Source organism: Malaclemys terrapin, chromosome 5 (genome assembly GCF_027887155.1).
Source record: "Malaclemys terrapin pileata isolate rMalTer1 chromosome 5, rMalTer1.hap1, whole genome shotgun sequence".
Classification (NCBI taxonomy): Eukaryota; Metazoa; Chordata; order Testudines; family Emydidae; genus Malaclemys; species Malaclemys terrapin.
The window spans coordinates 103366527-103391711 of NC_071509.1; the positions used below are offsets into that span (position 1 = coordinate 103366527).

Consider the following 25185-nt stretch of genomic DNA (forward strand, 5'->3'; position numbering starts at 1 on the left):
CGCACCCGCACCCAAACTCCCTGAGCCAGCCCGGTTAAAATGAGCGAGCGAGAGTGGGGAGGAGCAGGGGATGGAGTGAGCGGGGGCGGGGCCTCGGAGGAGTGTTTGGTTTTGTGCCAGTAGAACGGAGACTGTGAATTTCCGTTGGCGCCACGCTCCCGGCACTGGCACGGGAGCCGGGACGCTGCCCCTGATCACCGGCTCTATGGGCTTGGATTCCGGTCCCCGCCCCACCCGAGCAGCTCCCTGTCCCTGCGGCAGCGCGCCGGCCGCCCGCCTCGGCGGAGACGACGACACAGCGCCTGGAGGAGTCCAACCCCCGCGCCTGCGCACTGTCTGGCTACAGCGACGCCTCTTGATGACGTTTCAGGGGCGCGAGCGGAGAGGGGCCCAGCTCGCGAGGCACCGCCAGCATGAAGGAGACGCCGCTGTCCAACTGTGAGCGGCGCTTTCTGCTGCGCGCCATCGAGGAGAGAAAGGTACGAGACCGAGACCTCCCTTACCTCCCCCCCCCCACTCCACAGCGCCGCTACCGGCCAGGCCCCCTCCCACGGGAGCGCGGGCGGGGTCCGGGCGAGCCCCCATCTCTCCCCGAGTCGCCGGGCTGTCCCGCGCGGGTGGTGACTCTGCTCTCGGCTTTGCAGCGCTTGGACGGGCGGCAGAGCTACGACTACAGGAACGTGCGAATCTCCTTCGGTGCCGACTACGGCTGCTGCATCGTGGAGCTGGGGAGGACCAGGTACTGCGGGGAGACCCCTCGTGCGGGGCAGGACCCGCAGTGATCGCCCGGTCAACGGCCCGTCTGTCTCCCAACAACCGCCGCGTCCTCCCGGAGTGCGCGCTGCTCACGCGAGTCCCTGCTGGAGCGGCCCCAATTGCGCTGGTGCACGCGGGGTGCAGATTGACCGCAGCAGCCTGCAGGAGGGCCGTAGCGATGAGTGGGGGGAGGGGATGGCGCTGAGGAAAACAAATAGAGGTTGGTCTCCCTTGAGGTGTTTTTTATAGGTACAGCGTGGAAAGCTACAGATAAGCGGATCTTTATATCCTAACCCTGGATGTTGGCAATTCATTAATTCCCCCATCCAAGGATCTCAAATTAAGCCTTGCAACACCCTTATGAAGTAGATGGTATCTCTGTTTCATAGGCTGTAGGAACTGAAGTAGACACAAGTAAATTGTTCGAGCTCCCACAGTAGTAGAATTGGGAATAAACCACAGAAATTTGAACTTCTGGCCTGTGTTCTAACATCTAGATCCTGCTTATTCCCTGTTAGTGACTGGCATTTTATCTCTATGATCAAGTCCTATATATGAAGAAGATGTAATAAACTGGAGATGTGCAGTAAAATTCAAGTGCAAGTTGCTTAATGTTAAAATTGTTTTTGTCACCCATACTGAAGTCTTTTTGGGGTTTGTGGGGGGTTTCTTTTGCAGAGTTCTTGGACAGGTTTCATGTGAACTTGTTTCCCCAAAGCTAAATCGAGCTACAGAGGGTATACTTTTCTTTAATCTTGAGCTCTCCCCAATGGCTGCACCAGCTTTTGAGCCTGGCAGGTATGTCTCTTCAGTGACTACAAACAAGGATGGTACAGACACCCCCCAACTTACGCAATTGTTCCGTTCTGGAAAGCCTCGCTTAACTCAAATTTTGCGTAAGTTGGAAACTTATACCTGTACGTTACGCAAAAATTTCCGCAACTTGAAAATCCTATTTCTGGGCTTATGGAACTTTTCCCGTAAGTGCGAATTTGCATAAGTCGGGACTTGCGTAACCCGGGGAGCGTCTGTATAAGGAAAGCTATTCAGTATCATAGTTGTCAGACTTATTAATAACACACAGCTAAAATGTACCCAATCTCTTGGTTTTTTCCAGGCAATCTGAGCTTTTGGTGAAACTGAATCGACTACTAGAAAGATGTCTAAGAAACTCAAAATGTATAGACACTGAATCTCTCTGTGTTGTTGCTGGTGTAAAGGTGTGAAAATGCTATGAAATCAAAAGGTTTTTAATACTAGGGGATTAATATGTTGCATTTTAGAGGTCAGTCTGTCTTTGAGGACCAATAATCCTGATTTTATTTTGAAAGACTAAGGTTCCAGCAGTGCAAACATAGATGTGTTTAACTTTAAGATTGTGCATAGTCCCTTTAAAGTCAACGGGCTATGTACATGCTAAAGCTAATCATATGCATGAATGTTTACAGTGGCTGTTCTCAAGCTGTGGGTCGGGACCCCAAAGTGGGTCACGACCCCATTTTTAATGGGGTCACCAGGGCTGGCTTAGACTTGCTGGGGCCTGGGGCCAGAGTTGTGTGTTGTTTTTGTTTGTTTGTTTGTTTGTTTTAAATGGAGATATCTTATCTCCTAGAACTGGAAGGGACCTTGAAAGGTCATCGAGTCCAGCCCCCTGCCTTCACTAGCAGGACCAAGTACTGATTTTTGCCCCAGATCCCTAAGTGGCCCCCTCAAGGATTGAACTCACAACCCTGGGTTTAGCAGGCCAATGCTCAAACCACTGAGCTATCACTCCCCCCGAGTTGAAGCGCGAGCCCCACCTCCAGGGCCTAAGCCTGAGAGCTTCAGCCCTGGGCAGCGAGGCTCAGGTTATAGGCCTCTTGCCTGGGGCTGAAGCCCTTCGGCTTTGCTTCCTCCCTGGGGCGGTGGGGCTCAGGCTTCAGTCCTCTCTCATGGGGTCATGTAGTAATTTTTCTTGTCAGAAGGGAGTCGCAGTGCAATGAAGTTTGAGAATCCCTTGTTTACAGGATCGGGGCTGAAATCATACTTCAATTTTATTTTCTTTGTCACAAATTAATAGTGTTGAAAATAGATACTGTTTCTGTTTGGATTTATTCAATTTTCATCATTGTAATTTTTGATGATCAAGAATTGAATTATACTTACATTCAACATGAATAATAAAAAGTTATTTTGAAAAGATGTTGGAAAATCCAGACAAGTTATCAGTACTACAGTTTCATGAATTTTCATGTTGGTTTTTTTCCTGCCTCAGGTGTGGCAAATTCGTGTGGACCTGCATTTGTTGAATCATGACGGAAACATTATTGATGCTGCAAGTATAGCAGCAATAGTGGCTTTGTGTCACTTCCGTAGGCCAGATGTATCTGTGCAAGGAGAGGAAGTAACTTTGGTGAGTAGGATGAGGTGAAAGTGGTGGGATTATTGAAATTAAAATTTCATTGATGATTGCTGCTCTATATAAAATGGATCTCTGTCAATAGAGACAAGTTAAGTCTTGGAGGTAGAGCTACTTAATATCAAGGGATAGGAATAGATACATTTGTTTTTATCAATATGTATAGTATACAGTTATTGATTTTCAATTTGAGAGACTGTAAACATTAAAAAATTTAAATTAGGATGACATTTTATAGCACTTCTCAGCCAAACTGGAAGGGCTCAAATAGCACAAAGATGGGTGCAGTATAGTTACCTAGATAGGTAATATTAATAGGAAATAACATTTTAAAAAGAGAGAGAGAATCAAGTCTTGTTGAATTTTTAGATGACTAGGCTTTTCTTACTTTTGATTTTTCTGAAATACCTAATTTCTTTAGTACTTTCTTATAGATTATATATGGAATTGGATAAGTAACAAATTGCCACCTTGACTATTTATATTTTTAGTACACCCCTGAGGAACGTGATCCTGTCCCTTTGAGTATCCATCACATGCCTATCTGTGTCAGTTTTGCCTTCTTCCAGCAAGGGTAAGTTTCTGTTATGGCACTGACTTAAGTCATCTACCAGTTTCTGCAGAACTGAAATAAAAACATTAGTTTCCATAAATAGCCGTGTTAACAAAATGCACTAGTGACCTAGCTTTATCTGAAATGAGAAGGTGTGAAGAAGAGGTGTTCTTCATGCTGCACTGTGTAACATGAAATTTCCATAGACTTTTCATACATTTCTGAAACCAGTCTCTTTGGGTATACTCATCCCAAAAACCATGAAGCTTGTTTGTGTAATTTGTCTCCTGCCCTTAAAGTTTCAGGCAAGCAGGTTACCCTTAACTATTGTGCCCTACTCAACAATGGTTTCAGGACCTATTTGTTGGTGGATCCCAGTGAACGAGAGGAACGTGTAATGGATGGCCTCCTAGTGATTGCCATGAATAAACATCGTGAGATTTGTACTATCCAGTCCAGTGGAGGGATTATGCTGTTAAAAGATCAGGTAAATGGCATTTTCTTTGACTAGTCATTCTCTCTGATATAAACTTCTTGATGTATTGTAATATTTATATTAAGGCATCTAGTGTTTTAGTGTGAGAGAAGAATGGTATCTCTGTCTGATTCCATAGGAAATGTAAATATGACAGTACTTTGTGGGGATGGTCTAAACGCCAAATGTTTGCTCTCATACTCTGTACTTCTTGAAGCTTAAGGTATTTGGGGAAGCAATCTATTAACATTTCTAAGTGGTTTTTATAAGTCTTTTTAAAAATAAACTTATTTCTTGACTATAACAAATAACTTATTGCTGCCAGATTCCAATGCTCCTCAGTTGGTATTTGTGTAGCAGCTAGTCTTGAAATATTTGTCACTTTGAACTGAAATGAAACTAAACTTTTTTTTTCTTAAGGCCAATAATAATAAACATTGGAAGTCTTTTGCATTCTTAAAATGGCACATAGCTCTTTTTGTAATTATCAATACATTTGGTAGTTTCAGTATAGATCTGGGCATACAATATATAACATACTGACAGACTGCTCAGGTTAAACAGTACTAACTAGGTGTAAAGCATATTTCCTCTAGCAAACAAGTTCTAAATTAAAGGTTTGTGGGGAAGCTTCCATTTGAACTTCCTGACTGAGACATCATTCATGGGGCATTAGCATCTAGCACAGGGTTGGCCAACCTGTGGCTTCTTCAGAAGTCAATATGCGGCTCCTTGTATAGGCACCAACTCTGGGGCTGGAGCTACAGGCGCCAACTTGCCAGTGTGCCAGGGGGTGCTCACTGCTCAAACCCTGGCTCTGCCACAGGCCCTGCCCCCACTCTACCCCCTCCCCTGAGCCTGCTGTGTCCTCGCACCTCCCCCCACCACCCGCAAACCTCCTGCCTGCCACGAAACAGCTGATCAGGAGGAAGGGGGAGGCGCGTAGGGGAAGCTGATGGAGGGGCTGCTGACGTATTACTGTGGCTCTTTGGCAATGTACATTAGTAAATTTTGGCTCCATCTCAGGCTCGGGTTGGCCACCCCTGGTCTAGCAGTACAAAAATAGTACATGTTTTTACTTAAGTACAAAGTTATGTTTATTTTAATTGCACGATAATAAACTATTATTCACTACAAACAGGTTCTGAGATGCAGTAAAATAACTGGTGTTAAAGTAGCAGAGATCACAGAGCTAATTCAAAAGGCTTTGGAGAATGACCGGAAAGTTAGGTGAGGTTATTAAAATGCAATGTATTGGAAGTTAATACTAACCTTTTGTGGAGTCAGATTATTCTTGTACTGTTTTCCTATGAGAGGAGTCTCTGAAAGAGAAGCTGTGCAACTGATGATCTTCAATAAGTTGTGTTAGATTCAGACTCAGCTAATAGTTCTGTTTTCTGTGAAGAGATGGTTGTATTGACACGCTCAAGCCAATAGTATTCGCTGCATGATGCAAAACGACTACCATGGGAAACCTTGGGGAGGAGGGGAGAGAATAAAGTTGGAAAAAGAAAAGCTTAGCTGCCTAAAGAAGGTGGCATGATACTAATAAAACAGCCACATTCAAAAAAGGATTGCTGTTCTCAGGTGACTGAGACCACAACTAGGGAAAACTTGGCCTTCTCTGTTCAAAGGTTCTGTCCCTGATCTCCTAAATCAGGAACAAATTTGCTGTATTGTTTCATTTAACACAGGGATTCTCAAACTGGGGTCGGGATCCCTCGGGTCATGAAGTTATTATCTTCAGCATTTATAATGATGTTAAATATATTAAAAAGTGTTTTTAATTTATAGGGGGGGGTCACACTCAGAGGCTTGCTATTTGAAAGGGGTCACCAGTACAAAAGTTTGAGAACTACTGACTTAACAGTTTAAACAGCTAACCTGTTTTTTTAGTGTTGCTGTTGTAAATAACATCTCTGTATATAGCTGAACTCTTTAACTTGACTTTTTATAATGTGAAATGTCTTGAAATATAATTTTTGTATTTATTTAACAAATAGAAAAGAAGGTGGAAAGTTTGGCTTTGCAGAGTCTATACCAAATCAAAAGATCTCTGCCTTTAAAATGGAAAGAGCTCCTGTTGATACTAATGATGTGGAAGAGCAAGCTGAAGAAATCATCACCAAGGCTGACCCTCCTTCAGATGTGTATCTTTTCTACTATATCACTTTTGTGAGAAGACAATGATATCTCACAGTTAACGCTTTCTGAATCACCCAATACATCTTGAGTTTCTCATTTCTTTGAAGACTATAAGACTACATTATGATCATCTAGATCTTGTTTTGTTTATAGAAAGTGTATCTGGCTAGAGGAATTCATAGTATAGCATGTTGATCAGCAGTGTGTGGGTTTTCCACCAGAATCTTTCTCTGTCTCCCTTTTCCATTAGTCCCCTAATGCCTCTGAATCCTTCAGCTAAGGAGGGTTCATTGCAGCTCCATGCGGCGTCATTAATTTCTATTCCATGGATATAGAAAAGAGGAATCACTGAACGGCAATGTGGGGCCCTTCTAGGGGAGACGAGTTCTGCAGTACAGGCAGCAAAAGATGAACCCAGCTATCTTCTACATGGCAATGTGGGGCTGTGATGTGAAGGTGATCAGTTTTCTCATTCATTGTGCATACTTTAGGCATTTTTACTTTGTCAGCCATTCAAGAGAACATTGACTTCCATTTTGCTCAGATGAATTTCTTCACATCACATGCTCAGCCCTTGGTACTCACCACAGATTATGTATGTATGTTGGTACTTAAACTTTCCAAAAAATTTATCTAGTCCAACATGCTGTACAATGAGTACAAATAAGAATTCTGGCAATTCCTGAATTTTTCTTAATTAGCTCAGTTTTGCCAAACCAATACTACGGATGCCTGGGACGGCCCAAATTGGGGAGGGACTAGAGAACTCCTGGGGAGACCTTGAAGAATCTGAGAGAGAGGAGGAAGAAGAAGGTAACAGTGATGATGCTACCACCTCAGAAGGTCAGAAAATGGAAACGGAAGAGATAAATGTTGTGAGCAAAACTAAGAAGGGTTAGTATCTGCTTTAAATGTGATGTTACTGAAAACACTGTTCGTGTATTAATTCTGGTGTATTTGAAGCTGTGTCCTCTCCTCAGCAGTAAGAAAGGGAAACCACAGGTACTTGCCAGCAGGAAGATGCAGCTACCATCTGCAAAATGACTTTAGAGCTGTTATGGCTTAAATCTACCAAATTGAAATATCCAACCCCAGAAAGACATGCTGGGAATAGAGGGTGGAGTTTTTACAAGAGGGAAACCCTATACTGAGGAATTAGTAGGGACCAGAGGGTAACAAAGAAAGGTGCTTTAGGGGAAAGACCTGCTTTGTTTTGTGCCTGTTGCCATTATGGCAGTATCTAATCAAAACAAAATACAAGACAAACCGATGAGAATGGTCTTGGTGCTCTGTCCTATACCTACTGTTGAGAGATGTGGCAGAGGCAGCAGGATACCAAAACAAACTCAGCCACTCTTATAGAAGTGTTCGGTTTATAACAGCTAAAATAAAGTATCAGTTGTTTTAAAGTTATTGTGCTCAAAGGGTGATTCTGGCCCTTGAGTAAGTTGCATACTAGAGTTACAAAAACATGTCCTCCTGCTTTAAAATGTCTCTAGGTGTGTAGTAATGACTTATACTCAAAGAAATGTGATGTACAAAACAACACTCAGGTTCTACAGTAATATAAATAACAGCTTTCTCTTGTTTGTTTGTAAGAGGACGACACAATTGTACTGTCTGACAGCGAAGAGGAGGAAGTTGTCATTCTGGAACCAGAGGAGAGACCGAAGAAAACACGGTAACCAAAACTATGTAGTTAAGTGGGGGGAGGGGGTGTCTTTAAAACAGCATACCGTGTTGAGACAAGGAATAGTTTCGGCAACTATGGTATGCTTCCTTGTGTCTATGCTTGTCAAGGAAAACATTCCTCAGCATAATGCAAGCACTCAGATAATGGGGCCAGATCCTCAGCCTGTTTTGGGTTCTTTGCACTGCCTAAGAGAGCAGCCAAGGATTCTCTTAATGTTGGGGAATCTATGGGTAGTGTAATTTTTTTGTATTACTGTAGTGCTTATGAGTCCTTGTCATGAACCAGGAGCCCATTGTCCTAGCTATTGTACAAACTGAATAAAAAGACAGTCTCTGCCCTGAATCAGCAGGTTCAACTCTATGCCATCCATGCCTCCTTCTGCATATGAGTTGAGGCCAAAGCATCTGGTGTTTGGGCTAATCAACATCTGATAATAAAGCAGTGCTGATGGGACTGCTCCAGCTGGTGCAATTTAAATCAGATATTTGGATGTTCTGTTACCCCGGGTTAGCAAAAGGGTGGATTAGAACCACCTACCCTACTCCTCAGGTGTACGACAGTGGATTCTGCCCAGTGAATAGGATAGAGTCCATATTTCCCAGCTCTACCTACTAATGCAACAGGAGCTTGTATTATTTTTAACACCTATGTATTCCTTTCTTTATAAGAACCATGCAACTCACTGCTAATAAAAGTTATGGTATCTAGAAAGGTAGTCTACTATGACTTGTCTGTTAAATGTGGATTTGTGTTGCTGAGGTTGTTTGCAGTTTGGATGGGGATTTCCCTTAGTTTTCTTTAAACCCTGTTACAAGTAAAACATGATTAGGTTGTAGTAGGTGGGTCATGTACAGAGCTGAGATCTTGAAAACCTTTGACTTGGGGCTTGACTTGCAGGGAACATCAGTCTTTTATTATGCTGCCTTATTTTAGGTTAAAATGTTGTTTGTTCACAGAACTCACACCAGTGCCCAACAAGAAAATTCTTCAAGTAAGAAAGCATTTAACAAAAAGAGAAAAAAGAAGAGAGCTACTCATTAGTCATGTTCCCTTCATAATAATTATATAGATTAATACTGAAATGAGACATACTTACTCTGTATATTAAGCTACTGAATGTATTTTTGTAGATCAGTTTTCCTTCTCTCCCTCCCCTCCATTTCTGAAACTCAGGTCTACTACTCTGTATATTTTTTTATATAATACTGTACATTGTCTTGCAATAAACTAAACATTCACAAGTGTCACCATTTGAGTAGGAGGTATAATAGGGTGGTAACCAAATATGTAAGCAAACTCTCAAATTGCAGTAAAAACATCTGTAAATGTTAACACTTCCATCTAGTAAGAGTATCTTCTCAGCCTTTTAACTTCATTTAAGGCAGTGCAAATCTATATTTAAGTATTCAGGTTCTGATTTGGCATGGTTTGATTTGTGTTCAGTGTAAGCATAAGCTTCATCTAGTACCTCTTTACATCAACAGAATTACTGGTAGTGGAATTATTGTGAGTGGATCAGGTCTCATGTCTGCAAGAGATGAGTGTTGTAGACAAAGTAGCTACTTTGTCTTCTTTACCAAGAACCTGATTCAAGCATCTCAGACTAAAAAAATTCCTCCCCTATTAATTGTAAGAAATTAAGAGAGCCTATAGTCTTTGTTAATGTTTATTTTTAAACAAATTTCAGTTTAACCATGTTTCATGAAAATGAAGGAATACTTAACCTGCAAGTTTAAAAAGAACTATCCTATAACACTAGGACTTACTGAGACAAAGTAGGAAGAAACATAGGAAAAAGGATCTACATAGGAGCATTAGACAAGTTAATCTCATGTGCTTCATTAGGCAGTTTAGAAGGAAGATGAAATAGACAAACAGGAAAATACATACAAGAGTAGAAATAATGTACATTTTATTTCATGTGTTCATAAGTTATATAGTAAAACTGAGAAAAGATTTAATTTTGCCTCTGTAACTTTTAAACTTTGCAAAAAGTGCTTCTTGCCAGAGCTCTTTACATGCCTCTTAGTGAATAATCTTCTTAAAAAGAAACACCAACATGTTTAGGTGCAGTGTCAGATTGTTTGTTTTTTTAAATGGGGAAGAATTGGCTACTGTAAATATGAATGAGTCCAAATGCAGTGTTTTATAGTTGCTGCAGGTGAAGTTTTCACTCAAGTCAATGTAGGGCCCTATTGTAGATATATTGCAGTGGGTTCATAAACTTTACACAGCAGAAAGAGCTGTAAACATGAAGTACCCTATCTAGAATTCTCCTTGGAGGGATCTTGTCCCATCACTTTTCCAACCTCTAGGCTACATTTGTATTGACCTTTTATATTGAGGGAAAAACATGCAACTGGTTCTGGGAGAAAGGTATACAAAAACTACTGTTTGCTCTACTGTATAATGTGCTTGTGCCTTAGGGAAAGGTTTGGCCTAATAATGCAGCCTTGTGTGCATTATAGCTGAGGTAAGGGAGACAAGATGCTGGGAACTTTAAGGGAAAAGGGCAAGGGATAATAGAAATCAGACTATGAAGGGAACCAGAAAGAGAGATACTGTGAACAGAGCTGTACTCACTAATATTAGAGATTGCTCGTGTGAGTGGACACCTACCCTAAGCCTCTTGTCAAGATTGAGGAGAGGGGTTTGTCAGTACCCTATAACAGTGAGTGCAGTGGTAGTGCTGCAGTTTTGTTGCCTTCAGAAGCAGTATAACAGGAAGCAGACAGTCAGTGACATTTCTTCTAAAAAGGTCAAGAAACTCTGCTTTTGATGTAGGATAAGCTTTAAAGTTACCTATATCCTACCACTAATATGCAAAAAAAAAAAAAAAGCTATGCCCCTTTCCTCTATACACACACACACACTATCAGATTGGGCAGCTTTAGCAAGGAATACCACCACTCATTTCTTTCAATCCAAGGGAGTTATCTATTCTCACAGTTGTTAGCTCAAGTCACACAGGAACCCTGAGCCAAAGCCACTACTAAACCAAGGATTATATAAAATTATGAGCATGGTTTAGAGCATTTCAAAAACAGCATATGAAAGTTAAAGCTAGTGGGGATACATTAATTAGAATGCATGCACACACCCCCATATGTAGATTGACTTTTTTCTAAACTTGTGGCAGAGACTTTAGCCTGTTAATCTTTGGAGGGTTATTAATATGATCCTCCCTGTACTTTAGGCTATGGTTTCCCCCTTCCCCAGTGGAGGAATGGTCAAGCATGCACAGGGAGGTGACAAGAAATTCATGGCACCAAGCCTATCCTCTACTTCTGCTTTCCTTAACCCCTCTCTTAATCAGGTGATTCAGTCAAGCCTAGGAGCAGGCCTCCTAAGTAGCTTCCTAGCCCTCTTTCAAAAAACTAAAATACATCTCATGGCCCAGCCTGCATAGTTAAACTGATAGGATTGAAGAGAATGGTTTTGCTTGATAGAGGAAACTGGCTGTGCCATATTTAAAAAAATTGAAATGAGAGTGAACATAATTGCTGTCAAGCTGACTCATGGGGCAATTGTCAGGTTTGGATTAGATACTAGAGTTAAGCTATAGCTTACCCATGTAAGATGGCATGTTAGATTAAAAAAAGGAATTTGCTTTCCTCCTATTAGTTAGCTTGACTAGGAAGATGCATTTATTTCTTGGTGTCTTAACTGTTTCTAAACTTGGCTTGAGTCCTGCTTTATGGAAAAAGCAGTCCCACTTTTGAATTGAATCATTGATATCACACTGGTTACAAGTCAGCTACAGTGATCAATGCAGGTCAAGATAAGCAAGACCACTGGCATCAGCTTCAGTAGAGGGTTTATTTGACAAACTTGCAGATTTCCTTTTAAACCCTGTTCCTGCTTTACACTTTAAGTACAGTAAATCTTGAGCAGTGGTAATACAAGTTTACAGGAGGAGAAAGGTCAGTTTGATTTAACAGTAAAAAAATTTTCAACTACCACATTAGCAGAGTGCTACAACTTAAGCAGAAGACCAATTAAAACTTGACACTGACATAAGATTTCCACTACATGCTGCATAAAAGCCTGTCCAAATGGGCTGTTCTGAATTCAGTCTCACTCTAGCTATAATCCATCCATGGCATGCCTTCAGGCTGTAGTAGTCAGCTTTATTATTCTCCCTCAGGGGAGGGTGTAGTACCAGTGGCCACTTTCCCTGCTGTAGTTTGCTTTCCTAGCAGGGTGGTGGCAGTGGGGAGGTAAAGCTGTAGTTAAACCTCTTACTACAAGGAAGATTTTAGAGAAACCAAAGTTTTAGTAAAAATGCTGTATGAACTTACTAGTAGCAGTTGTACACTTAGACTAGAAAATAGCTAGAAGAGGCCATTTCTGTTCACACAAGGACACTTCAGCACTTATAGTTCTAGTGATCAGATGGCTGCTTTAGAGACTACTACTTAATGATAGTTTGAGCACTAAATTGGAAAGCCTGCTTTTGAAGCAAGTCCACATTTAATTCCTGCAAGCTACTGAAGTCAGTTAGATTTCTTCGAAGTGGTTACTTTTTTTATATTAGAGTTAGATCAAATCAGTTCTAGCAGTATGACAGTTAAAGCCAAAGATTTCATCTAAACTCAAGTGAAACTAAACCTTAATAGCATCTTATATTGCCACAAATAATTGTCAAGTTTGTAATTTGTTCAGCATAACTGGATTTACCACTTTGCCTTTCAGTCACTCCAAAAGTTAAAAAAAATCCCCATTTTAATGTACTGCTCCTTAATTGGACATTCTAGTAGTTTTGGAACAAACATTAACAGTTCACCTTCATGGTTAATTCAATATTTGAACAGAACAGCTTTATAAAAGAGCTCCAGCTAAATATTTAGAACAAGATTGCATGTACAAAAAGATTTACATTAAAACCATATAAAAACTAACAAACTTCATAATTTCAAGTTACACCACATGGTGTTATTCTGAAATGATTGTAAGACATCTAAAAATATTGACCAGAGTTAAAACTGTACATCATTTGCTTGCAAGTATAATACACATTAAGAGTCTCTTGATTGTTAGGATAAATTTAGTGTCTCTGGTGGATCAATGAGTGATACTCCATGGTACCTGAAGGAGAAAAGGGTGTCAGATGTAGTCATGTTAGAACAATCTCTGCTAAAGGGATTATATTATATTAAGGACTGAATATAGCATTAACAGTTTGTAAACTAGCATCTGTCTGCCATGGGTCAGAACATGTTAAACTAAACACTTAATAGGTTTAAAACTCCTTATTTTGTACTTAGATTTTTAGGGCTAGAAGGGACATAATGGTCACCTCTTTAACAGGTGATTGAACTTCACCAAGCAATTCCTGCAATCAGTCTCCATTTCTGGACTGAGACTACATCTTGAGTTGCAAGTCAAGACACCAAATCTGTTGTGGTTATTAGCTCATTTTATGAGCAGACAGTGGCCAAATCAGTGACAGAAGTCATGCCTGCATCAAAAAAAGCAAGGAAGAGACTTCCAATATTGAGTGCGCTGACAACCTTCAGTGGTCTACTGTAACAGAGTAGGCTCGCTAGCCTGCTTAGCTTAAATTAGAGGTATGTATTGGAGTTTACCCAGAGAAGTGGGTACTTACTTTGTACTCTTATATTTCTCTCTTATAGACTGTTGTGTGTGTTGTGCTGCTCTGAGGTAGGTCTTATGGAGGTCCATGAGACAAGGCTTAAGGCTTTCAAGGGTATATCCTGTCATTTTGGACAGAGATTCAGGCTGAGGAAAGGGAAAATAAATTGGTCAGATTAATATGCCATATTTTCCATCAGTTACTTTGCAGCAGTTTTCCCATACAGTAACGCCTCACTTAAAGTTGCCCCGGTTAACGTTGTTACATTGCGGATCAATTAGGGAACATGCTTGTTAAAAGGGAGCATTGCACAACTTTAAAGTAGTTTGGTAGCTGCCTGCTTTGTCCACTGCTTGCAGGAAGAGCAGCTGTTGCAGCTAGCTAGTGGGGGCTTGTAACCAGGGTGAACCAGCAGCCCCCCTAAGTTCCCTGTGCTGCAGCCACCCACTGAGCTATCAAGGCAGTTCAGCTGTCCCTCCCCCACTACCATGTGCTGCTCCTGCCCTCTGCCTTGGAGCTACTCCCAAAGACTCCTGCTTGCTGTGCAGGAGGGGCTAAGGTCAGGGTGTCCCCCTCCCCCCTGCTCCTGCAGCTGGCTTACCCCTTCTCCATATAGAGCAGGGAAGGGACACAGACTAATAGAGAGCTTGGGGCAGCAGCTATTGCCCCAAGTTCCTGATGGACTTAAAAAGACAACGCACTTAAGAATGGGTCAGCTTACTTAAAGGGGAAGTGTGCCTCTCTCCCCCCCTGCACCCCACAAGGTGTGGGTCTGTCTGCTATGCTCTCACCTCCCTTATGTTCGTGCTGCCTTGCAGGAGAGGCTACATTAATATTTTAACCCTTGAGGGCTCAGCCAAGTCTAGTTCATCATTTAGCAGCAAGATATTCCCTGGGAAATATCCCTCCCTCTTCCACCCTCTAACTTCACCACCTCAACCAAGCTTCACAATCATAGCTGTGAACAGTATTAAAAATTGTTCAACACATATAGCACACACACACACACACTATGTAGTTTGGTGAAAAAAATTTCCCTGGAACCTACTCCCCGCCCCCTTTACATTAATTCTTATAGGGAAATTGGATTTGCTTAGCATAGTTTTGCTTAAAGTCACATTTTTCAGGAACATAATGTTAGGAGTTACTGTACTTTGAATACAAGACAAAGCTATACTTAATGCTATTCTAGACAGTGGGTATTCCATGTCTCCACCTGCAGGTAGAAAGGGTACTAGCAGAATGCATGATTCCTTGGCAAAGTAGCTATTAGTGTTATGCCAATGATATTTTCACTTTCGTAAAGTATAAATATCAAGCTGGAACTGCCAAAGAAGCATAAGCTGCATGCAATCTTCCACTGTATACCCATACCTGCTGATCTATAACTACCTATCAGACAAAAACATCCTATTCATCATCTCAACTATGCTAGGCTCTAAGACATAACTGTTTGTTCTTCCAGTAGTGGTCCTTTCCTCTGTGCTTCCAAGTAGTTAAGGCAAAAGAATTAAAATACTGTTTCAGTAAAGAAAGTAAGTGTCCCTGCAAGAGACAGTCTTTAGGAGGAGAATACTGGAGATAGCACTAATATATTGGGGGGGGGGGGGGGGAAGACGATACGACACACACCCCATATTCTGTAAAGTACTCCTCTAGTGGTCACCCACTGTTAGAAGCTTGCTGATTTTGGAATCTAGCCAATGGGCTGGTGTAGAAACCATTACTGAGTTGTGACGAAGGACAATTAAAAATTAGACAAATCACACCCTCAACCGCATATAAGATCAAAACCTATTAATAGAAATTATGCATTGCCAGCCAAGAACAGCTCATACAGAATGTTGCAATTTGCTGTATTTAAGGCTATTTACTTATAAGTGAGACTTTTCTAAAGCTACTTGTTCTACATACCAAGGTTTGTCCAGTGATAGTATAGCTTGCTAGATGAAATGCTGCAGCAGCAATAAGTGATGGCAAGTATTTCAAGTATGGGTCAGCATCAATTAAACTCAGCTCCCCCAGATACTGTAAAGAAAGTCATTGCCAAATGATTAGAAGCTATCACCAGTACAAGATGGTTACAGTCTTAGCATCTTCCTCATTAGTTAAGGTGTACACTAACACTTATTTGTTAACTAGCCTTCAATACACTGTTTAAGACAAGCATCCAATTTTTGCAGCAATATAAATATAGCTCTCAATATTCAAAGGAAAGTCTCAGATCCAAATAAGTATTTGGTTCTATACTCTGGTGCCCATGTTATTCCACTTCATATATTTCAAAATATTTTGACTATTTCTATAGTTGCTGCCTGTGTCCCAAGGGAGGGTTTAGTTTTACATCAGAACAGTGTCCTTTTCATCTCAGCTAGGATTTAGTCAAATATTGGTGAAGACCAGGGGTGGTCAAACTACAGCACAGGGGTTGGATCCAACCCACCAGGGCTTTGGATCCAGCCCACGGGCCTGCCACATCCGGGGCACTGTAGGCCCCGTGCCGCTCCCGGAAGTGGCCAGCACCACATCCTGATGAAGGGGGGGGGGGGGGGTGAGAGGGCAGCAGAGTGCTCCATTCACTGCCTTTGCCGACAGGCACCACTCCCAGCCAATGGGAGTTGCAGGGGACAGGAAACTGTGGCCAATGGGAGCAGCAGGGGCAGTGCCTGCAGGTCAGGGTAGTGCACTGAGCCTCTCCTCCCTCCAGGAGCCATGGTGCCAGATGCTTCCGGAGCAGTGTAATACAGGGCCAGGGCAGGTGGGGAGCCCACCATAGCCCCACTACAGCTGCTCCAGGTAAGCAGTGCCAGGCTGGAACCTGCACCCCGAACCCCTTCCTGCACCCCACCCCACGCCCAGCCCTACATTCATGGCTCTGCATGAAATTTCTCCACCCAGATGTGGCCCTTGGGCCAAAAAGTTTGCCCACCCCAGTCTACAATGAGCCTGAAGGAGCCAGTGCTGTAGAGACCACCACATGTTTACAAAGTAGACTATAGTAAGTCTTCCTGAGATCACATAAGCTTTACATTTTAGCTTACTGTAGTTCATCCATTGAATTTATATCCCCTCAGCCAAGGCTGAGCCAGTATTTGAATTCTCATTGTGACAGGCATGAAAGGCCATCTTTTATGGCCAATTCTCACTATAATGAGCACTAGAGTACTGCAGGCTCACCACTAGAATAGAGTGCCAGCTGCAACCTCTAGAAACCAGACAGGGAAGCAAAGCTGCTGTTCTCAGCCTGCCAGTTTTAAGCTTTCAGATTTTTTTTTTTTTTTTAAGTTTTTTTTAATACACACAATTGGCACATCCCCCCTTCTCCAGTGGGGAATGACAGCAAGCCTGAAAGCTCCACAAGTACTAAGCCTAATGCATCCAGAAAGGTCTATTAACTCCAAATCCATACTTACCATTGATAAATGTTCCACTTTAGCATTAGTCTGCTGGTATAGGAAGTACTGAGTGAGGAACTGGTTTATTGTTGGAGCTGCCAAGTCAAATGACAAGACTTTCAACACTAAGTGCTCCATCCTTAGGACTTGTTTCTTGGTGTAGGTATCATCTGTGATGTAAACAAACTCTGCTACTTCAGGAGGGTAGATTTCTTCAAACTTCCTGCAGTTTGAAAGAAACAGTAAGCTGGTAGCTACAGGTAAAGAGCATGTCCATCAGTCTCAGTGTTTAGTAGAATCATGTTTGCCAAATCTGACTGCAGTTGGAGAGATGGCAGAACTGTACCTCCCTAGAAACTCTGCTGGTTGCTACATTAAGTCACTTTGTATGGCTTTAGAGATCTAGATGTTATACTGAAAGCTTTAAGCAGTTCTTCTCAGTACACTATTGCTAGTAATGTGATTTTTTTAGTACTAAAACTAGTACTTCTAGTTACTGTAGTTTCAGGAATCTCAAATTGAGTTGTGTTCAAATTTCCATGTTCTCATTGGCCCTATGTACCCTGAGACAAAGGCTTGTAAAAAGCCTTTGAGTATTGATTTTAGAGTGCTAGTTACATGAGCTCAGATAAAGACAGAAGCCACATTCCATGGCTTGCAAATGTCATATGTGCTTTAAACCCCCCCCCCCCCCCCACACACACACAAAAACTCCCACAACCCTGAGGATGCCAGATGTGAATCTAGGCCTCTTGGGAAAAGAAGGATTCACTAAGTTGTGCCACCATCCCCAGTTCTTTTCTATAGACAAGGAAAAAGAAAATACAGCCCCCAGATTTTCCCTCTGGACACCTACAGAAAAGGTGATCAAGTTCTAGAAGTTGAAAAGCAATGGATGCTAGTTTAAACTTACGATGCTAGCAACATAGCTGCAGTCCCCACAAGCTGAAGCTTCCCTCTCAGCACAGACATTGAGGAAAGAAATCTATCAATGTAGTTTACAGCTAAGTGCAGAGTTTCATTCTGTAATTTATATTCTTCTCCAACTTCCACCAGCCAGTCCACAAGAATAGCTCGCATATTGTTTGTTATATCAGGCTGCTTCTTCATGTAACCCACTTTAGGCTTGCATTTCACCTGTTAAGACAGTTGTGATTTATGTACATAAGAGATTTAATTAGTATTTGAATCTTGCAAAGAGACGAGACTGTTCCCTAGCCTCTGTTTGCCAGAAGCTGGGAATGGATCACTTGATGATTACCTGTTCTGTTCATTCCCTCTGAAGCACCTGGTATTAGCTACTATCAGATACTGGGCCATTGGTGTGACCCAGAATGACCATTCTTATGTTTTTATTCTTACTGACCAAAAATCCACCACAGATAAGAATCCAAGAGTTGGTTAAACACATGTACTACATCTAAAGTAGAATCTAGTTTAGATATCAAAGGTCTTAGGTCACCAAGTCCATTGTCCAGCCAGTATGGGCTTATTCTCTATTTTGTGTTCAGTGGATTATCTAGCCAGTTTCAGTATAATTTGAGAAGGGTTCAGCAGTTTCATCAGGAAATGATTCCATAGTCTAGTGCAGGGGTAGGCAGCCTATGGCACACATGCCAAATGTGGCACGCAAGCTGATTTTCAGTGGCACTTGCAGTGCCTGGGTCGTGGCCACTGGTCTGGGGGGCTCTGCATTTTAAATAAAAATTCTTAAACATTTTAAAAACTTTGTTTTCTTTATACAAAGAAGCTATTCTTGTATAGCTTATAGAAAGACCTTCTAAAAATGTTAGAAATGTATTACTGGCTCACAAAACCTTAAATTAGAGTGAATAAATAAAGGCTTGGCACACCACTTCTGAAAGGTTGCCGACCCCTGGTCTAGTGTCCTCTCTCAACCTATAAATTGCTTATTCTGTCACCGTACTAGCTTTAACACTGCATAAGAATTACTACATTCTGTCCAGAATGTAGACCAAACACTTCTAGTTCTAAGGGCATATTTATGGCCTCTTACCTCTATTTCCCTAAGGTATGTATAGATGTCTTCAATGTAGTCTGGCACTTGGTTAACATTTACTTTTTCTTCCACTTCTTGAGTTACTGATATATCCATAATACTTGGAGAATCTAAAAAAAATTCAAGATAGTAGCCACACTAATTTAAGTTTGTAGAGTTGTCAGCCCACACATTTACAAGAGAGTCTAATGATTAACACTGAGTGTTAGTTTAGTTTCTTATGCATTTGAGCCACCAAAGCTGCAGCAGTCCAGGGAGACCAGAAAGTCAGCAGTTTGCGGTTTTATCCTACTTCATTTTAGTCACTGGGAACTAGACACATTTGTTCTTCAGGAATCCCTTATCAACTGTTCCAAGGGAAAGGGAGCTCAATGGCAAACATGAAGTGCAAAGGGTATCTCTACCCTGACAATCAGGAGAAGTCACTTTGTGATACCATGTTAAAATAAAAATTCAAGTTCTGTGCTGATTTAGAGTAAGCTGAAGCCTTTGATTAGTGAGTTTAGAGGTTGGTCTAAAATGGAGGTAGATTTTCACAATGGGGATTAAGTAGTTGCCAGAGCTACAGAACTAGGCTACTGATATGGTCCCTCCACAGATGTATTTACATGTAGAGAATAACTACAGTGTGTCTAACAATATCCCATTGTCATTATTTTAGGAATCCACAAACCAGCAGGCTACCATATAAGTTATGTAAATTGACCCAATCTAGACCCATTTAATACTTGAACAGAGGGGATTAAGGAATTACATTGTGGATTCTAGTTCTGGAAATTGGATTAGACATTTTAGACAGCAATGTAAAAAGGGAACCATAGAATTAAGTATTAGTCTTGTTAGATTCAGTCAGTGTCAGTTATGTTCTTAATACATGGCATGTGATATACCTGTGCATATACATGAAGGAGTCAATATAGAATATAGCAAGACTGCAACATAACAGCAGTATTTGTGTTGCCCCACACTCTCCTTCGCAGTAACCCCTGACCTCCACATCCCTTTGTAGTAGAGGCCACACTCCCCCCCCCCCATGAATTCAAGCATTTTGAAGCACTTATTTTCAGATTGAGTTTGGAGCTCCAGTATTCACACCTGGAGACAGCAGGAGCTAGAGGTACCACCCTATCAGTACCCTCTGAGCTAAGAGCATTCCAGTCTCAGCAGAGACCATGCCTGGAGTTAAATACTCTGCTCCTTTTCCCTTTAGCCTCCAAGACTGTAGCTAGGAGCAAAGCTCTAAAGTGGTTTGTGTTTCCCTGGAATCCATAACCCCCTCCAATAAGTTACAAGGTGGCAGGGCTCAAACAGATCCTTCACTCATGAGCCACAGTGGAGCTAAGAAGGGTAAGGACACACAAATACGGCAGTTAGTGGGCAAAGCAGAGTGATTGACTGAAAATAGCTTTGGTAATGCACAGGGAGAAAGTATCAGGAAGAAATAGAGCAGCTTCAGGAATTAGCCACCTACCAACTCAAATCTATGTCCTCTCCCATAGCCTCTAGATTTGGGAGGTCTTCTAAGCAACCCTAAATCACTCAAACTGGACCTTTATAGGAAGATATTGTTCCATTAGAAAGATCACAGCAAAGACTGACACTTCCCCATGGGTACTGCTCTGATCTAAGATCTAGAATGGTCTGGTCTTCCCACAATCAAATTGAGAATTCTTGTTTGTGATAAATTACTTTTGATAATCCAATTGAGATTGAAAGTGTGATTTAAAGAAACTTGCATCCAGTTTCTGCTACAATTTTGCAAATTTAGATTCACTGACCTGGTACTACAGGAGCATAGTGGGAAAAGTGTTCACTTCAGAAAAACCAAGTGAATACATTCTGGCTCAACTACAGACAAATGCATATAAGGTGCAGTGGGTAGTGTCTGAGGTTCTCTGGTCAGTGTCTCCCTCTGGATCCCTGCTTTTGAACCTGTAATCCTCACTCCTGGTCCTGGTTTTCTCATTTGTTGTCCCTGTAATCTTTTGACACCTGGGTCTAGTGGAGCCTCTCCTTGGGGAGGGGGCGGGAAGAGGAGGAGGCTTTAGATGAGGGTGGGTTAGTGCCCTCCCAACCCCAGAGCCTCAACACTGGTAGTGGTTCTCAACCCCCAACCCAATCAGGACATAGCTGCAGCCCATGTGACATCATTGGGGCCATACAGGTAGTATATATAGTGTGGATAGATGTGGCCCACATTTCACAGAGAGAGCTGCATATGCAGCCCAGGATAGTAAATAGGTTGAGAACCACTGCTGTTCAGAACTGACAAATGCATTAGGAATTGTCAAGAGATGCAAGTCTAGTATTCTTGCTACAATACTGCATGTTTGAACAGACTACAGATTTGTAACTTTCAACTGCAATTAAATTTATGTAGTACCTAGTTAAACTGATTTAGTATTGTATAAAGTAGCCTATATGAGAGCCCAGTACTGAATTTGGCATGTCAATTTCAAAGACAGAATCTGTGCTTTATACACCATTTTCTGTTAGTAACTAACATACTTACCAAAACTAAGATCCATTGGATTGTCTAGGGGTGCCAAGGGTTTTCTGTCTCCTAATGACGTTACAGCAGTATTTAAGCCTAGGACCTCTTCATGGGACACAGCCTTTTTAGGAACCACTTGTCTCTTTCGTCTCTCCCCATCAGGCTCATCCATATGGATGGCAAAAGCAGGCTGTTTGTTACCCCCTTTCCCAGCTGGAACTTTGCCATAGTTTTCATCATTAATACTCCAGGATGCGTGAGCAAGAGCAGCCTAGAATAAGAGTTTGCCATTAGTGTTTCCATGGAACCCTCCCCTCCTTCCATCCAACAGGGCTCCGGAACCCATTGCAGCCTAACGCCCGCTGGTTTGCATCGCGATTTAGGGCTATCCATGGAGGCCCCGGCAATATTCCGAGCTAGTCACGTCGTGCCTGAGCAGTCCGCCCTCTCTCTCTCTTCTGCTCGAGGAGAGCCACCGCCATGTGCCCGGCCCGCGCTCCCAGGTGCTCAGCCTAGGCAGGAGCCGCGGAGCCTGCCCGTCTCTCAGCAATGCTGGCGCGCTGCTGTCTAGGCTCCCCGCCCACCCCAGCCGAGCCCCGCATCCCCAGCCCAGCAGGAGCCAGCTCCCCTGGCCGGCTGCTGACAGCTCGCTACCCCCGGCCAGCTCATTGCTCCGCGGGGCGCAGCAGAGAGAAGCGCGGCCCTAAGATGGCGGATGCCGGGCAGCTGTTCACACTGCGGGGTACGAGAGTCGGGGTCCAAGCACAGGAGCCGGTCCCGGTCGCTGCAGCGCCCCGGTGCAGACGCTCCCGCCGGCACTGGAAGCGGTAGGGACGACGCGAGTACAGCCGCCACCAGAGCCCCGGCTCGCAGCGCCCCCGCCCGGCAGCCCCATCGTACAGCGCCCGCCTTGCCTGCTGCTGGGTCGGGCGGCGCTGGTTGCCCCGCAGCAACGCCAGCACCGGGCGGGCCCCGGAGGCGGCGGCGGGCGGCCGCGCTTTGCCGCCGGGAGGCACATTCTCCTGGTTCTCCTGCTCCAGGTCAGCGGCGCCCGCCAGCATCATCCCAGCGCCGGGGGGCTCCTGCGCGGCTCGGCAGCCGCGTGTACTGGGGGGGGTCGGAGCTCGGCGGGCACCCGGCTCTGCGGCCGCTCCCTGGGGATAGAGGCGCCGCGCCGCTGGGGTGCCCGGGAGAAATGGGACTCGCGCTGCGGGCAGCTCCTCCAGCCCGCTCCGCTCCCACCGTTCAAGTAGCCCGCGACTATTGAATCCGCCAATGGGGAACCCAGGGCCACACGTCACACCGCCTACGGCACCCCGCGGGGGCCAAACGCGCTGCGCGAACAGTCGGCATGGGCGGGGCGGGAGGGAACGGCGCGAGGGGCAGCCACAGCCAGGGGGCGGGGGCGGGGGCGGGGTGGGAGATCCCTGCCTCGTGCAGCGCTGCGCTGCGCAGCCAGGCTGACGGTACAGCGGTAAGAGCGCAAGGCCCCGATCCCGCAAACCCTCTGGCACGTGGTGGTCGGGTAGAAAAGGCGTTGGCGGTTCGGGGCAGCTCCGCGCCTAGAATGTCAGGCCGGGCGGGGTTGTACCGGGGCGCGCGCCTCTTCTGTAAAGCATCTCCGTGCCCAGCAAACCCGTGACAAAGATCCCCCAAATGAGACAGTGCTCGGTGCGGACGCTCACGGCACGGGCCTAGTGTCCTCAACAAGTACTCCTCGTTCTTTCAACCTCCCAGTTTTCTATGGTCTCAGTCTTGTGATTCCACATTTGTGAGCCAGGCAGTTGACACTAACGGAGAATTAACACACTCTTGCTGAAGGAGCTAGGTGAATTTGAGCCTGGAGGCTACATCACTATAATCTTTTCTTTTTTCACTTTCTTAAGTAAAACTAGATTTAATTAGGGCTTATCTACAGGGACACCTATTCCTGATGAACTGCTTGTGTGGATGCTCTTACGCCAGAGTAAGAGTTCTTTGCCACTGTTTAGTTTAACCTATTCTGGAAGTGGATTAAATTTATTTGGAATTTTAAAAAACCTTATTCCAGAATAAGAGCTCCCCACAGGCAGTTAGCAATAGCAATTATGCTCTATATTCACACCCTACCTGGATCCAAATTAACTTCTTCGTGTAGACAAGCCCTTACATTGTATATTTGTGCAGTGGAGAAGGCAGTGATCATTGTTGAATAAAATCTCCCTTTTTAGATAAGAATCTATTTTTTATGAAAACTTAGAAACCCAACTCAGGGTATCTTGTATCATGGAGTATATATATTTCCAAACCAGTCCGAATTGGAAAACAATTTTATTTCATGTAGATACTTTTAACTCAGTACGTCATATGTATTAATTAAATCCTATTATACTAGGGATCAGCAGCACTGCAGAATATAAGAGCTATGTGCTCTTGGATTTTACCACCAAACCCTAAAGCAGAAATTTTACAGCAAAAAAGTATGGAATAACAGCTCAACTCTTGCCACACTCCTCCAATGGAGCCAAACACAGAACAGGCAGATTCATTCCCAGTTTTGGTCAGATTACCCTTTTAACTCTGCTGCCTAGGATGGGGCATGATCCAAGGACCATTGAAGTCAATGAAAAGACTCTCACTTTACTTCAATGGGCTTTGGATCATCTAAACTCCCAGACCCAGGGGATAGTTTTAAATATAAAAATCATGCTAGCTAGACTCTGCCCCACAGTGTGAACCAGCTACCCATTGCTTGTTTGTTTTTTATGTCTGTAACTGGGAATTGTTTATCTCCTTTTCTTTTTCTACCAAGGATTCAGGGGTGCTGGAATAATTTTTATAGTGGGGGTGCTGAGAGCCATTGGACCAACCTGTAAATCCTGTATATAATAGAAACCACTTCAAGTTGGGGGTGTGGCAGCATCTCCCATACTCCTAGTTCCAGCACCTGTGTAAGGACCCAATAGCTTGTTTTCCTGACTTGGAGTTGGCACTTTTGTGTATATATGCCCCTTTATGGGTAGTGATTTTTTAATTTCAAATTACTGATTCATTTTAAAATTATTACTCACATTTTTTATCATCTGTATATAGGGTTCCCCCATGCTATTAAGTGGCACAAAATCTTGTAGGTAAGTGATGCTGTATGTGACATCTTTCTCATTATAAGGGCAGTTTATAGTGCTTATTTCACACTAAACATTTACTTTGAGTGTTATAACAACATACAGTAAAATAATAATAATCCTTTTAAAAGTTCACAGTATTACAAAACTATCTACATATACAGGCCTTTATTTACAGAGTGAATTTTGAAACATGGTAAATGTTATTCATGAGATTTGTAGTGGTATTTAAAACCACTGATTTTGTTTTTTTTTAAGGTTTGAAACTTTTCTGGGATGTTATATTTTGAAATGCATATGATGCAAATAAAAATTAATATTAAAAAGATGGGTATATTGCTACAGTTAATGTAGTGCTTGTGTTAAAGGTGTACACTGATGTACATAAGACTGAAGTTCTGTTTTTCTTCAAAACTAGCATAGCAATGGCACTGGCAGTATAAGTTACCACATTAATGTTCCCACCCATTTCTGGAGGGACCACCTTTGGGAGTCAGAAAATAATTCAGTCTTCATGAATGTTCAATCCTTCTGCTGACACTAACAAAGGCACCAA

The 25185-nt window shown here is 43.0% G+C and overlaps 2 protein-coding genes across 3 annotated transcripts; one reads left to right on the top strand and one right to left on the bottom strand.

Annotated features, from left to right (window-relative positions):
• Window positions 1-224: 224 nt before the first annotated feature.
• Window positions 225-9267, top strand: EXOSC9 (exosome component 9). Of its 2 annotated transcripts, XM_054030349.1 has the most exons (12): window positions 225-479; window positions 645-739; window positions 1435-1554; window positions 1874-1976; window positions 3011-3148; window positions 3646-3728; window positions 4062-4194; window positions 5324-5412; window positions 6186-6332; window positions 7034-7221; window positions 7927-8008; window positions 8977-9267. In XM_054030349.1, exons 1-12 carry the CDS (start codon window positions 414-416, stop codon window positions 9059-9061), a joined length of 1329 nt encoding a protein of 442 aa, XP_053886324.1. In that variant the 5' UTR covers window positions 225-413; the 3' UTR covers window positions 9062-9267. The 2 variants fall into 2 exon arrangements, with proteins under 2 accessions (XP_053886324.1, XP_053886325.1); XM_054030350.1 differs by lacking the exons at window positions 225-479; window positions 645-739 and adding an exon at window positions 757-976.
• A 2553-nt stretch (window positions 9268-11820) lies between these two features.
• On the bottom strand, window positions 11821-22769 carry CCNA2 (cyclin A2). The gene is made up of 8 exons (XM_054030351.1): window positions 22440-22769; window positions 21544-21796; window positions 19029-19141; window positions 17925-18148; window positions 17030-17234; window positions 15531-15644; window positions 13629-13762; window positions 11821-13108 (listed from the first exon to the last, which is right to left on the bottom strand). Exons 1-8 carry the CDS (start codon window positions 22587-22589, stop codon window positions 13057-13059), a joined length of 1245 nt encoding a protein of 414 aa, XP_053886326.1. The 5' UTR covers window positions 22590-22769; the 3' UTR covers window positions 11821-13056.
• Between the last annotated feature and the right edge of the window lie 2416 nt (window positions 22770-25185).